The 16977-nt window shown below is 35.3% G+C and overlaps 1 protein-coding gene across 1 annotated transcript in view; it reads left to right on the top strand.

Annotated features, from left to right (window-relative positions):
- The window catches only part of LOC123756695 (uncharacterized), a 54200-nt gene extending 42037 nt beyond the window's left edge, over nt 1-12163 (top strand). The window contains exons 12-14 of the mRNA XM_045739938.2: nt 263-502; nt 5446-5737; nt 11973-12163. Coding sequence (XP_045595894.2) covers nt 263-502; nt 5446-5737; nt 11973-12163 — 723 coding nt within the window. The remainder of the gene's footprint in view (nt 1-262; nt 503-5445; nt 5738-11972) is intronic.
- The last annotated feature ends 4814 nt before the right edge of the window (nt 12164-16977 follow it).

Raw genomic sequence — 16977 nt, 5'->3', positions numbered from 1 at the left:
TTGTTTCATTAGGAAACTAGTCATGTTTAAGAGCTGGTACAGACTTGCACAAGGAGTGGAACCTTCTGTCATCGATGGCATAGAACAAAGCAAAGTTTAGAAAGCTATTAGGTAGTCATAGAGAGAAGAAACACCAAGAGAAGAAATGGCTCTGGTTTGCCTCCTATTAATATAAGATTGAAGCTTACAAGCACAGTAATATTATGTGTAGTGCTTGACCAACCTTAGTCCTTAATCTTTAACATAATTGCATGTATTACAGGTGTTAGATCAAGGTGAAGCAACAATGGCCGAGCTGGGACTCACCCCAAATGCCGCTCTGCACCTCAAACCTGCCGCCAGACCTCACCCTCCCGAATCTCTCTCCCTGCAGAGCAGCGGGGCTGCAGTAGTAATCACTTCCACCACTTCGGCTCTGGCCGTCACTCACACCACTAATATGAGTGCCGCCGCCTCCACAGGGATCCAGACCGTGTCGTCAGCAGCCTCGCCTCTGATCCAGGTGCCCCGGCGTGTGCACTCACCCGCCCTGCCACAGATCCCCCCTAACATGCACCCGGACCTTCCTCCGACCCCTGTACCCATTCTCTGCTTCCCCGACTCCCAGGAGACTGCCTCTGATATGGAGTCGTAACATTGCCAAAAATAACCACATTTTGGGTGACGGGAAATGTTTTGTTTAGTGCAGTGCAGTAAACATGAATGTTTGCTGATGTTAGGAATATGTTGGATGTTCTCAGCGTTGATCGCTGTACAAAAAGAGAATATCAAAAGCTAGTGCATATTATTCCTTTTGTACTGATTATTTTTAGCTCTCGACTACATTAACAATATTATATATATATATATATATATATATATATATATATATATATATATATATATATATATATATATATATATATATATATATAATATATATATATATATATATGTCGTACCTAGTAGCCAGAACTCACTTCTCAGCCTACTATTCAAGGCCCGATTTGCCTAATAAGCCAAGTTTTCCTGAATTAATATATTTACTATAATTTTTTTCTTATGAAATGATAAAGCTACCCTTTTCACTATGTATGAGGTCAATTTTTTTTTATTGGAGTTAAAATTAACGTAGATATATGACCGAACCTAACCAACCCTACCTAACCTAACCTAACCTATATATATAGGTAAGGTTAGGTTAGGTAGCCAAAAAAAGCTAGGTTAGGTTAGGTTAGGTAGGTTAGGTAGACGAAAAAACATTAATTCATGAAAACTTGGCTTATTAGGCAAATCGGGCCTTGCATAGTAGGCTGAGAAGTGAGTTCTGGCTACTAGGTACGACATATATATATATATATATATATATATATATATATATATATATATATATATATATATATATATATATATATATATATATATATATATATATATATAAATATATATATATATAAATATATATATAAATATATATATATATATAAATATATATATATATATAAATATATATATATAAATATATATATATAAATATATATATATAAATATATATATATATATATATATATATATATATATATATATATATATATATATATATATATATATATATATATATATATATATATATATATATATTGCTTCAGCTTTTATTAAGCATCCAATTATTAATTTATGTACTGTATATCTTATTATTCATCAGACTAACACTATATTTATTTTAACTTGTTAATAATATTATCTATTATTGTTAATAATATTGATTATATTATTCACAATAACAGATAATAATAATAACAAGTTAGAATAAATATATTGCCAGTTTCACAAGTATTAACATGTACATAAATAATTTACTTGAATGTTTAATAAACACTAAAAGATAATAAAACAATTACATGTATCAATAATTATTCAATCAAAACACTAATGCCTTCCCCAACTTGAGGTTGTGTGATATGTCACCAAGTCACACATGTGCCTGTCACTTAGGCCCTCTTCTGAGGATATAGAATATATTCTATAACAACATATAATGTTATCACTTAACAAATCTTCACATCAACCAAAAATAATTTATGATAATGACACACATCACCTCATCATATAATAATTCAATAAATGAACACAATTCTCACTTTGATTACTTAAATATAGCTGCAAGACTGTTGACATTTCACTTGCGCATTCCAGACTTGCATGATATGAGTTCTCATAGTTATATTTTGCAGCGCAGTTCTTTAGCTGTTGACTAGTTGTGATGTCAAGGCCACTTCTCCGTGGTGTTAAGTGGATGGGTGGTGCCACTAGCGAGTCATCCTTGCCAAATAGTGCTGTCCAAATATCTCCACAAAACAGATATAGAGTACTGTACTTGCACTCTGTATACTCGAGCAGCTAGACAATGTCTGAACTCACATTTTACGGTACATGTGCCAAACTGGCAAGCAAAGACAGAAATGAGGTCATGAAATCTTCATTGACTTGTTGCTGAATGAAAAGAATGACGAGACTGTGTCACCGAACGTTTACACAAGAGTCGCCTTTACAGTCACATGACAAGAGCACACTTCCAGCTGCCTCAACTTCTTTTTGTTGAAAAGTACTGCTCGCAAGAGAGCCTGGAGTACTGCTGACCATCTTGAGATCATCCATTCAGCCCTTCAGGCGGGTCACTAAAGACAATGGCTTAGGGGTTCAGTACAGAGCACAAAAGGCAAGAATACTCTTTCGCACCATCAGCCAAGTGTGTTTGTCCCCCTAATCAACCAGATGTGAGAGCACCATTGGAATGCCTCTAAGTTGGCTAAAATAAACCACATGACATTACATAAGGGAAGTGACAATAGATGTGCTGTATGTCACAGCTCTAACACCAACAGTTAGCTTCCAGTAAAGTAAAAAAAAAAAAAAAAAAAGGCTATGGAGTAAGTCATACTCTAAACTTGGTGCAAGAAGAGAACATATATAGAATAATATCAGCAGCAGATAACTGACTTTTATATGTGAGAATGTTTTTAACCCCCTATGCTAAAGCATTTCTCAGTTGCAACATTTGGTGTACATTTTGTACAGAAAATTTAAATAATTAGTTCTTCTGAAAATGTGTACAAAAAGATGGAAAGTTCAAGAAAAAATATGAAAACAATTGTCGTTAATGTAGCGTGACCATGGTAGATCTAGAGGTATTATCCCAAGAGAGAAGTAGAGTAGCAATAAAAAGGAATAATGCAAAATATGGAAAACACTATAAAAGAATTTCTTTTAAAAATGCAAATTATAACATGATCTCAACAAAAAATTAGGCACAGTAATTGTGGACGCGGGGAGGTGATAAACGAATTTTGAATCCTTTACTGTGGTTTTATAACAGGAGTAAGAGATTCCAGACAAAATTTTATCCAAGACAGGTGTTGATAAACAGAGATTACAGGGAAGTAGGGTACAAATTTGTTTGCCAAACTTGCTCCAAAAATAGTATTTAGAAAATAAAATTGTTGCTATATTCTTATATACAAAAAAACATTTGTAGATTACAAGATAATTTAGATTCCATATATTTGGTTTGGAAGCTTGCATAACAGCATCTCACACTGCCTTGCTAGTTCTCAAGAAGCCTCTTCCTCTTCCATCGCGAAGAATGTATTTGCTGCAATTGACTCCTTATATCATCCATTGTATCTACAAGTTCATTCAGGGAAACCTAGTGTCATCAAAAATAACTATCACCAATTATATTGCATAAATATGTCTAGAATGTGCTGGGGCAGTAGGAAGTCAAGATGTAAGAGGGAGACAAGTTACCTTTTTCGGAGGTTAGGTGAGCAATAATTGTCTCCAAAGTTTGTTGACCACTGTGTATGTGTCTTCAGTGACCTCTGATGGTCAGAGGAGCAACTCAACACCTGTTCAATTGATATCTAGTTGCCCCCCCCGTTTAAGTGCTCACAGACACAATTCAAGCTTCCTGGAAACCACAGACGATCTCATGCATGCAGACCACAACATAAGAGTTAAAACCTCAGCTCATCCTCATCAATAATGGCCAAATGCTCCTTAATCCAGCTACCAAACCCAATATTCATGAATAAAAAAACAATTTAGACAAAACTCGCTCACTACTGATAACGTTCGAACATATCTCGAATAGTGCTTCGCTGACAACCTCTGCTCAAATCGTTACTCTGTAAATGCTTCACCCACTGCAGCCCGTCCTCCAAACAAAAACCCAAAAGTGATTCCATATACCTGCCAAACCCCCTGTTTATGAATGAAAAACGGTTTACACACGACTCAACTGATTTCGTTCGAACACTTCTGGAACAAGTGCTTTACTAAGAAATATTTTGTTCAAACCACAATGCTATAAATGCTTCACCCACGTACTACAAATACAAATAATCGCCAACAGAACCTAAACACCTAACCTATGCCTATATATGCACAATATGCTAATATATTATAATATTACTTTATATTATAGAAAATTCCCATTTTGAATGAACAGCATGTACAAATTTATGAATGTATCTGTGGCATCGAACGCTGGATGTAATGGACTTGAGTCGAGGGTGGGTTGCCCACTGAGGACACAATGTAAAACAGCCCATCTTCCAAACAAAGATCCAAAAGTGATTCCATGCACCTGCTGAACCCTCTGTTTATGAATGAAAAATGATTTACACACGCAACCCATCCTCGGCTCAAGTCCATTACATCCAGAGTCAACCCCACAGACGCATGGTCAACCCCACAAGTCGTGTGGTCTAGTGGTTAAGGTACCAGGTACGCCAAGGTGCATAGTGCTCCTGGCTGTCTGGGGTTCGAATCCTTCTGGGGTGTGGATTTTTCAATTGCATATTGGCTTGGGACCCATTCAAGCTTGTTCACATATTTTATATATATTTATATATATATATATATATATATATATATATATATATATATATATATATATATATATATATATATATCTATCTATCCATCCTTCAGCCTATTTTGTAAGACAGTTTGAGGTACGTTGAGTGGAGGGAGGTGCACTTGTTGATACACACACAGTCCAATATTATGTTTATGGTCCTTTCCACTGGAACGTTAGTGAATAGACTTTCAACATCAAGAGGAGCTTTGATCCCACAGGGTTCTCTCATTTTCAGAACGTCAATAAATTCGTTGATAGATTTAAGAAAGAATGTGGTCTGGATGTACGCCGATATTATTGCATTCAATCTTTCCACAAGTTTATAATTAGGTGTGGGGATCTGCAAAATTATAGGCCTAAGTAGGTAGCCAGACTTGTGCATCTTCACATTACAACAGAAGTAACCTGGTCCAAAATCACCTGTTACTCTTTCAAATTTTTTACCTCAAATCTCCGTGTTCACTGCATCAATGAGGGCGTTCATACTATTTTATGGGTTATGCTGAAGGCTTGTACCACTGAAGCTCCTTTCCTGTGCCCAGAGGGTCAAGCTCTACTTGCAGGTTGATGATGTGACAATGGGGTCCCCATTGGGGGTCTTGTTCACCCAGGCATTCATGTCTCATGTTGAGTCATCCATCATGCAGAGGGAAGAGCGGAACCCTAGTAGCTACTGCAGATATATCAATGATATATTTGTATATATTCACAATGAGAACACATTGGAGAGGCTTTGTGGCAAGCTACAAGAATTCTCAGGCTTGAAGTTGACTGCTGAGAAAAGTGAAGGAGGCAGGATTCCATTCCTCGATGTTCTTGCTGACGATAACTCAGGTAGGTTCATCATAGATATGTACCGTAAACCAACTGATGCAGGAAAATGAGCGAATGGATTGACAGGTATGAGAGAAGCATCATAAATGCATATGTAGGTCATGCAATACATACATGCTCTTCTTGGAAGCTCTTGCACTACGAACTTGAACGAATCTGCCAAATTGTTGTGAACAAAGATTACAGCAATACAAAATTTTACGAAATCATAAGAAGCTAGGCCGCCATCTGACAAAGGAAAATCGGCCCCCAAGGGAAGACATTGTAGTGTATTATAAAATACATTTACACAGGTATTCGAGAATGATAAGGTGATTTGAGATATAATTGACAAAAATCATAAATCTTGCAGTAAAAACACAAGGATTAGTCCTATCATTTATTATAACAACCCTTGTACATCTTCCATTATAAATAACACCTCTGCCCCCTCTGACAAACTGAGGTGTACTAATGTAGTGTATCAATACAAATACAGCTCTGGAGACTGCGCGCTCCAAAATATATGCTACATTAGACATACCACGAATACACTGAGTAGAAATCTTACACTTCATTTGCAAGAGGGAGGTATTAAGCAACATCATTCTCAATGCCACAACACCATCCTGAACCTCCAAGACATCGTGAAAGATATGACAATAATCACACTCACCGACGATTGTAGGAGGCTTCATATGCTTGAGGCTGTGTTCATTCGGGAGCTGACATCAGTAATCAACATCCAGATGAATTCGACTTCGAGCATACAATTGTTCGATGGTCCTTCATTGATCCAAAGAGAAGATGGAAGACCTGGCAGACAGATAGAAGCTGGAGTCAGGCAACAATTACCTCAGCCTATCCTTTGGCACTCCCTATGATTAAGGGTGTCAGGTGAATTGTAGAATGAGGTGTACCCACACTTATGTCTAGATTTATCCTTGTAAGCTCAGTATACCTGTGTCAGATCTACAGAGTGTATTCCTGAAGATGTCACATTGCTGACGAATAGTCGAACAATAAAAATGGAAAGATTAAGTGATCTAGTGTTTCTTCACCCTACAGATGGTAGAAGATATATGTGTAGAATGGAAAATATCCCCCCAAAATTAATAATAGTCACAATGCTGTTGTGTTTAATGACACATATATAACATTATATAAATATACATAACATATATGAAACATACAGTATACTTTAGGCTTATATTGAGGTTCCTAAATTCTTGACCCTTACCAGGATGCACCCCCACAACAGCTGACTAACTCCTCAGTACCTATGTACTGCTAGGTGAACAGAGGGATTAGGTGAAAGGAAATATGCCCAACCATTTCTGCTCCACCCAGGATCCCCCAATTGTGAGTCAAGAATGAAGCTAACTGTACTACAAGGGAAGACACAGAAATTGGGAACACAAATTAAAACAAGGATGAATAAAACAAGTCCTTCAGCTTATGAAAAATGAACAAGCTGGAGGACCAAACAGCGGAGGTCAACTCCTGCATTTGGCATGACGAAGTACATAAGCATTACAAAATAATAACAATAATAATTTAATATATTCATAACAAAGTAAACACAAGAAAATAATGGGAAATTATGAATAGTTTCACAAAAATATCAAAATCAAAAAAGGATTGAAACTTAATAAAAAAAAAATTCTATTCGCTGGATCCAATAAATAGCGTCCAAACGAGTGTATAAATGTTTAGGTTTGTAGTTATGTTGTGCATTTACCCAGACATCAAAATGATTGGACAAACAATGGATCAACCTGTTACCTCATTTTCACATCACACTTGCTATCTAAACTGAGCTAACATGAAAAACTTAAAATGCATTTTTCTCTTCATTTTGTTATAAATTTTACGTTTTTATTCCTCGAATATGAGAAATGCAAATGTAGTGTGTAACTCCAAAATAAGGGCAAGCAACTACCTAGTTTCTTGTGGGAAAAAGATCACATAATGAGCTTCACAAATTGTAACTAGATATTAGATTGTTTGCATGTGCTCCCCATACACTTTCAGCTTCCCCTTTGCTTCAACTGTTTATCTCTTTAAAACTGTTTATGGTTCGCTTGAGGTCTGAAACACACACCTTAAGTCTCACGTGGTGCTTCGATCCGTCTGATACGATGATGCCTCTTAACGGCTGTCTTAGGGACTACTTTTTCACCTTTCATGAAGGTTAAACTCTTGACAGTGCCTTAGTCACTTTACAACTACAGCAGCCTACCTTGATTTTGTACACCTAATTGTCTGAATAGTTGTAGTCACCAAGACGTTCATTATCTCGATAGTTGTAGTGCAGACAATTTGGGATGTACATGCTCAACAGCCAAGGATGCTTAATAGAATCTACAACTTGCTTTATTTACGTATCTATCTTGCCTAATATCATTCTTAAGAGTTTAAGGCATTTAGCACAGAACACACAAAGACGAAAATGAGTTATATCTTAATTAATAAGATCTTGTCATCAATTAAATGAATTTATTGTCCAGTTAACTGTGATATAGTGCTAGACTGGAGGAGTTAACTGTGATATAGTGCTAGACTGGAGGGCCTGACTACACTGAGTAACTATTTGTCAAAAATGCTTCACCTGGAAATTATCTTTCCAATTCTAATAGTGTCCCAAATTTTTAATTGATGAAGCATGATTGTAATAGTTCAAAGCTAATTGTAACTTTCAAGAATACAGATCAACATTGTAGTTCTCATTAATACTGCTTAATGCCTGATTGACAACCATGGTTAGAACCAAGCAAATGACTGGTTGTCAACCTTGGTTAGAAATAAACTGTTGCCTGGTTGACAATCTTGGTTAGAAATAAACTGTTGCCTGGTTGACAATCTTGGTTAGAAATAAACTGTTGCCTGGTTGACAATCTTGGTTAGAAATAAACTACTGCATGGTTGACAATCTTGGTTAGAAATATAATATTGCATGGTTGACAACCTTGGTTAGAACAATACTATTGACTGACTGACAAGCTTGGTTAGAACAATACTATTGACTGACTGACAAGCTTGGTTAGAACTAAACTATCAACTTGCTGACAACCTTGGTTAGAATTAAAAAACTGTTTGAACAAATTAAAATTATGATAATGAGAAACTATACATCAGTACAATATTTACAGGTACGTGTTTTTCTTTTATAAATATTTTGCTACTGTAATAAAATTTCAACAAATTACAATTTAAAAAAAATGTTGATTATATTAGGCTGCGTTGTGGTCAAGTTTGAGCAATAATAAAAGAAACTTGCTTCATGTGTTAATGTTTTAGAGACTGATGCATTCCATGTAAATTTTGTTCTCTCTACTTTTTTTTTTAAGTTTCATTGTGCATTAATAGTTTTTGAAACACTAATAACTTATTGAGAGTTAACTAATAACTAATTATTATAACTATCATTGCATTGCTTTAGAGACATAAATTCTTTGGTAAGTATATATAGTTTTAGCAGATATATATATCCCTTTAGTGCCCATGAACTTCAGTAGAGATAGCCAACGCTATTGCGAGATTAACCATTATAAATATATCAGTCTTTCTGGCAAAAATGTTCTACAGTTTCACTGTATGCCCTGCCATCGTTAAGCTATTATACCCTCTGGTTTAAGCTGTTACATAACACAGCATAAGTAATGAAAGAGTTACTTATAATAAATTGTAGACTTTGCTCATCTTCTTTCTCTTGTCAACTCCCTTCCACATATCTCCGGTATTCTGCCCTCCCGTGTCTCACCTTGACCTCCATTCCTGTGACTGACCTTGAGTGATGTCCATTCAGTATCTGACCTAGGGTGATGTCCATTCCCTGTCTGACCTAGGGTGATGTCCCAACCCGTCCTCTTAAAATAACATCGCTTTTCGCTTGTATGCGCGCTATGGCCAAAAACGGACGTAATTTGACATGAAATCGGCTCATGAAAGTGATGTACTATCCCGTTTTCTGTTCGAGTCCTCCGGCTTACCCGGTTAGGTTAGGAGAGGAAACTTTCAATTAACGGTTTTCATGACATTTTGAAAGCTTAGGAGAACTTCCTGACCTCCTAACATACCAGATTACCCTTAATTTGCCCCCTGACCCCCCCACCCCACAAAAAAAAAAATCAATTATTTTCCATTTTAAAATTACGTCCATTTTCGGCCATACGGGCAAACGGCCAAATTCAGACGTAATTTGTAAGAGGACAGGTTGGATGTCCATTCCCGTGTCTGACCTAAGGTGACGTCCATTCATGTGACTGACCTAGGTGATGTCCATTCCCGTGTCCGACCTAGGGTGATGTCCATTCATGTGTCTAACCTAGGGGATGTTCTTTTCTGGTTTAGGTTAACATCTTGTGGCATCAATTCAGTAATTACTGCGTGTTCAGTGTGTATTCTGAGAGCATCCTATTCAGCCTTAGAAAATGGGTCACTACCAGCAATATAAACATGTTGGACCTCCTGTATTGTGACCTAAGTTTGGGTACTGTTTAAAGTTTGCAAAGCTTTATTTGTTAAGATTCAACATAATTAGTCACGAGGGACACCTAGTAATGACTAGTAAATGCTGCACAATTGGAAAAGATAGCAAGCACTTAAATATTTATGTCCCCTAGGCAACCACAAGCTAACTTCCACCTTTTTTCCTGATGCAGGCCAAGTGGGCTCCATACATTTAAGTTAGTTGAAGAATTTTATCCAAAGAATTGTCCATATATATAAATAAGCTTGAATTTTAATGTACAGGGGTACTCGGTTTAAGAGTTTAATCCGTTCCTGGAGACGGCTCGTAACCCAAAAACTTGTAAACCAAAGCTAATTTCCCAATAAGAAATAATGGGAAATGAATTAATCCGTTCCTGACTACCCAAAAACCTCACGTCAAACTAAATTTTACACCTAATTCATCAAAATCTACGCTACGAAAGTATGTTCAAGTTATCACTTACCCTTGTTGATGACTGCTGTTGGCGTATGGAAGATGGTAAAGGGGGGGGGGGGAGAGGAGGAGAGGTGTTACTGTTTGGAAGTGAATCCTAACCAACCACCTCAACCACCAAAACTATCTGTCTCGAACACCATTACCATCTGCCTCTACCACCACTACCATCTGCCTCAACCACCATTACCTCAAAGATGATGGAGAGATTCAATTCATTACCTTGTGCATGTAAATAATAGTTCTCTGCCTTCAGAGACCAAACAACATTATCAGCAGAATTGTGGTGTTCTTTTTATGTGCTTTAATATACTGATATTTGAAATGTGTTGAAATAATAGGCACATGAATATTTATGGCAAAGATTGAATAATATAGCAGTAGTACAGTGACTTTAAACAGAGGGACATACATATATATACATACATACTGTGTGCATACTGTTGTATATATACTAGTGTATATACTGTGTACATACTTTGTATATAATTTGTGCATACTGGTGTATATACTGTTGTATATGCTGTGTGCATACTGGTGTATATACTGTGTGCATACTGTTGTTTATACTGTGTATACTGTTGTATATACTGTGTCCATACTGTAGTATATACTGTGTGCATACTGGATATATATATTGTGCGTTCTTTATAACACCTGAAACCCTACTATAAATATAAATTTTATAGGCAGAGCTTGTTAGCTGCTGATGTTATAATATAAATTAACAGAATTATTTATACAATACTTATTTAATTACAAGCACTGAATAACCGATACAAGAACATAAAGATTATATACCAAAGATTCTAAACACTGCAATCCATTCTTGCATATGCATGTTTGATGAATACAATACTACCCATTCTTACAAAAGCATGTGTGATGAATACAATAATACCCATTCTTACATGTTCATGTGTGATGAATGAAGTACTGTGCTATACAGTCATTGAAAGTGTGAAGTGTGAATTAAGGCTGTCGTCTTAAAGTCATACGTAAGATCACTAAGTGTGTCTACTAGAAATGGATGACTGCTTACAGTGTAACAATTTCTCATGCACATTTGGGTCTTTCTGTAAAAGCACATCATTATTAGCATTCTTGAGCATTAATCTTATTAGTTAAAAATTACATCCTGCTTCATTCAGTGGTTGCATTTGCATATTTTTATTACATTCACAGGCAATCAATAACTTTTGTTGTGGGAGATATGATAAAATGATAGGAATTCATTATTTTTTTAAGAATCCGTAGAAGCTTTAGCATTGATAAAACTGGTTTTATCGATGTGCTATGAATGTACAGCATTACTTGCTGTATATTGGTGGAAGCTGGACATGCATTTGAGTCGTCGAGATGTAAGGCAGTTCTGTTTTCCGGTGCATGTGGTCAACAAGTGGAATTCATTAAAGGAAGAGGAGGATGAATCCAATTACATCCACAACTTTAAAGAAAAATATGAAGAACTGTTAATTAATGTTGAGAGAGATAATTAAGCATGCCAGTATAACTGCTTAGGTGGCGCATAATGAGCACAGTCTCACTCCCCCAATGGTCACTGATAGGAGGCACACCACATGACTACATACCACACAATCACAAGATACAAAACCATTTACTTTCTTGCAAGTCTGATAGACAGTCTAAAAAGAGTTGGAATGTTCAGCCTTGTAATAAAATTAAACCATAAAAATGGTTAACTGAATCTGTGTAAAGCTTTATTGACATAAACTGTGCCAACTCTGATGTCAACATGTCTTCCATTAAATCAACATGGCAATCATTTAAATGCCTCACTCATATTTCAAGGTTGGAAAGATGTATATTTAAAGTTTTTTTCTTATCTTTTGATGTGGAGACCATGAAGGAATTTTATTCTTTAAATTGTCAAAATTACTGAATATGACTTTAAACCAAATTGGACGTGGCTTTCAAAACACGAGAAGTGCTGAGCTAGATTAAAAATGATGAAAATGATAGTCTAAATACGATTGCAGTAATTTTAATTAGTTTTGTAACAAAATATGTGAAAATATAAGCGTTCTTTTTAAAGTCACACAAGGTCTCATATGTTACTAACTTAAATATTCTGGTTTATTGTTGTTCACATATTCTTGTACATGTATATAAATTAAAAAAAAAAAAAAAAAAAAAAAAAAAAAAAAAAAAAAAAAAAAAAAGATTGAAAAACCTTGACTAAGCAATGTAAGCTAACACTGTTTATGTAGTGTTCTATGGACAATTCAATAATATCTGCGTAACAACATAACATTGTCTATTATTTCAATATATACACAAGCATTACAAGCTCTATATATACAAGAGCATTACATGCTCTATATATTCAACTCCAAAGAGTTATTTTATAATGGAGTTAATGTCCATTACCCATATTGAAAGATAGAGAGAGTTTATGCTTATATTTCCACTTTATTAATTTTAATTTGCTGGCAAAAGGGCAATGCACTAAAATTCAAATTCAAATTCAAATTTGTACTCTTACCTGAATAAAAATTTGAATTTGAATTTGAATTTTAGTGCAGTGCCCTTTTGCCAGCAAATTAAAATTAATAAAGTGGAAATGTAAGCATAAACTCTCTCTATCTTTCAATATGGGTAATGGACATTAATAACACTTTCGTGGACCAATGACGCCAAGACATCATCCAACCTCGGCATTTCTGAAAATGGCTTCCTTAACCATTCTTCTTGTGCGTCCATGACAAAACTGTTGAAATACATGAGCACAGTACAGGCAGAGCTTAAGAAGGGATCAACCAATCACCTTTTATTTAATTATTTTTTTTTTATTTATATATACAGAGTTCTTACATCCTTGTACAACCACTAGCATGTACTGTATAGCGTTTCGGGCAAGTCCTTAATCCTAATATTCCCTGGAATACGACCCCGCCAAATTGCTTAACAACCAGGTACAATTTTACTGTTGGGTAAACAGAGGCTACAGTTATGGATTTGCACCCAGTAAATCCTCCCTGGCCAGGATATGAACCCAGGACAAAGCGCTCGCGAAACACCAGGCGAGCGTCTTACCACTACACCCTGGCCAACAACCCTACCACTCCAGACGACAATTCACTCAGTCTGCACATATTATCTCTATGAAAAAATAAGCAATTAATGTGTTTCTTTGTATAGTTATACAGATAAATTATTTGGAAACATATCCATATTATTCTTATTGATGATAATTAATAAATGAAGAAAGGTTAAATGTTTATAAACTTTCACACATTTAGTGACACCACACAAACTATTCTGTACATGCTATACCATTTTTTCATTCATCAATTGTGTTTTAGACCATTCATTTCTGAACATCTTGACACAAAATTCATAATTATAACTTAGAAAATTAAAGAGTACTGTGTAGTGTTCACCCCACATTGCTGAGAAGCATCCCCTCAAGAGGCCTGGACTATTTTCCACCAAGGTGGTGGCAAGGGTGTTACTGTAGTGCAATAGTGTTAGTACAGTAATTATGAAATTTAAGCTTTAAAGCTTTAATAATGAAGTAGGATCATATAATCTAAACATATATCTTTTTTAAGCTAAATTTATATTTGTGAATAATAATAAGCAGATATAATTTGATATTTCTAAATATAAAGAATTAAAATTCTCTGCCATGAGGAATATTACCATCCATCAACCAACATCTAACAGGTTGCATCAATGTGCACATGGCTGGATGACATCAGCCATCCTTGTATGAACTGGAATGGGTGCTTGGCACAGATTTAATTTGTGAGCTCAAGTCTACAGCCTACCTGCTAGAGTAATCATGATGATTCAAGTTGTGTGAAGTCGTGAGGACCACCAGGTCAGGTGTGGGCGTGATGAGCAGATCAGGTGTGGATGTGATGACACGAACAGGAGTGAGCGTGATGACCAAGTTGGGTGTGATCTTCCCCTATAATATTTTCACCTTGAATACTTAGTTTGTGGAGATTTAAGAAATAAACACAATGGAATTTTTCCAGTGGTCCTCTATTATCTCAAACTTGCACAGCACTTCCTGCTCAAGCAATGATCAAATTTTCACACGAAGACTTCGACTCACTCACTTACCGACACTTCAATATACTTGTATATACATACAATTGAAATACAAGTTATATATCATTCACATTCATTATAATACAAAGCATTTAGGAGTATGTAAAACAGGATGTACATTACTCCCACTTTGTAATAAAACTCTCACACACTTAACAGGAGTTATATCAAAGAACTTGATCAAACGTAGCAATGCACTCCAGGCAATTTTTTTTTGTACATTTCTAACATTGTAGAGAGCAAATATGCTAAAGTATATTAACTCTAGTTTAGTAGATGTTATTTTTATATGTAACAGTAGGTGGCCTTCCACCATATCTTAAGAGTCAATAATTAATATCTGTAGAATGAAAATAGAATTATATCTGTATATTTTTGGACTTATAATCTACTGATTTATAAAAATAAATAAGCTTTGAAATAAACCTTTGAAAATATATATATATATATGATTATTGCAATGATCAATAAATAACGATAATTATTCATACATAATCAGACCTACACACAGAGACTGACAAATTCGTAAGCTGTCTAAATAGGTGGGCTCCTTGTGTGTGTCATATCGCCATGATGATCCCTGTTACTGCATTTTTGTCATATTAAGCCAAATTACTTTATAGCTTTGCATTGACTTAGCACTGAACATTAAGCCAAATTTTGTTAATTAAACCTATTTACAGTACTGTATATAATTCTATACATTTCACTACTTGCTGGCATTGCTCATGGATTTTTTAGGAATTTTCCAAATTAACTTTAATGAAGGATAGCCAAAGCCAGTATTGAGAAAAAGAATTCCTCGGGGTAAAGTTTTGTTAACCTACTTATCTATTTTACATCAAAATTACCAATTCTAATTGTTATGCAGTATGACTGTGTAGTAATTAGAATCCATGAATATCAAATACATTGTACAGTCATTATCAAACAATGTGCTGTATGTCATTAATAGGGCATCAGTGGCAACTTTTCAGCAGGTTCTGAATAGTAACTCAACTAGTGAGTAGTATGTACACACTTCACTTTTCTGTATTGAGTAAGGACATGACGTTCTTTCAACTAGTCGCTAACATTGTGCATACACGTAATGCAGTCCTGCTTGTCCTAGGCTGTTGCCATCTGCCTTCAATTGTAAATTGTACACAACAGCTTATTCTAGGGTTTCAGCTGGCATGGTACCCAGTCTTTTACGTTCTTGGTAGATATTTGTGACAGTGTACAATATATAGAAGGCACCAGGGTGTAGGTCCTAATGCAGCTAAAGGTATCTGTATAAAAATATGTCAAAGTACAATATGGTAAAATAATCTTAACCATTCAAATGTCTTCCAAAATATATAAAATATTTTTGAGAACTTTATCGGACGTTTTCTTTAAATTACTGTACATTTAAATGTAGATGCAGTAAGAGCACAATAAGAAGTTCCAATATTTTAGAAAATAAATTCTTACCTTGGTTCCTTCTATATATAAATACATGTAGAGATTTTACATGGATATCAGCAACATAGTGAACAAATGTTTAATTCATTGTAGGCTGCATATCTGATATTCTCTAATCAGGCAAAAATTTATTCTAATCACCTAGCATTCTGATGGTAATTTTAGACATTGTCATAATGTATACAAATTGTAACATGTGTTGACATTCTGTAATTTGTTGTGATGACCAATCCATACATGTATGCGACAAAATTTATTGAGGTGAATCTATCAGTAAATAAATTGATTTATGAATAGTGTGTTTCACTGAAGGGCCTTGAAGTTTATCTTAGTCCTGAGCATTCATTGCCTGTTGTGCCAACTCTGTTTTCTATAAGAAGTTGTGACAAGACAATTGTGCATTAATCTGTTCATAAAATTTGACCACTGCCATTTTCAATCAATTGTGGGTGAAGTGATGAAACATACTAATAAAGTATTATTCCAACACACTAATCCTGATGTTACCAGCACAACTTATTACCAACTTCTGGCAATAATCAAATATCTCTTATTAGCATATAATAAATAAGGGCATGGTGGCAATCAGCATGCAGGTAATTGCATCCTTTCCACCAACACTTATTAGATGGGTGTAGGGTTCACAAAAGGCAAGTAAAATTGTATGCAATTGACTGGAGTCACACACACACACTGTGTTAGGCCCTCGTGAGATCACGCTGATGTTAGCTTGATAAACTAAGAAACTACTCTTGATTAATTTATGTTAAATTATGTAACAAAC

This window comes from Procambarus clarkii, chromosome 26 (genome assembly GCF_040958095.1).
Source record: "Procambarus clarkii isolate CNS0578487 chromosome 26, FALCON_Pclarkii_2.0, whole genome shotgun sequence".
NCBI lineage: Eukaryota > Metazoa > Arthropoda > Malacostraca > Decapoda > Cambaridae > Procambarus > Procambarus clarkii.
Note: the sequence above shows the minus strand (reverse complement) of the source record. Positions and strands in the feature narration are given on the sequence as shown.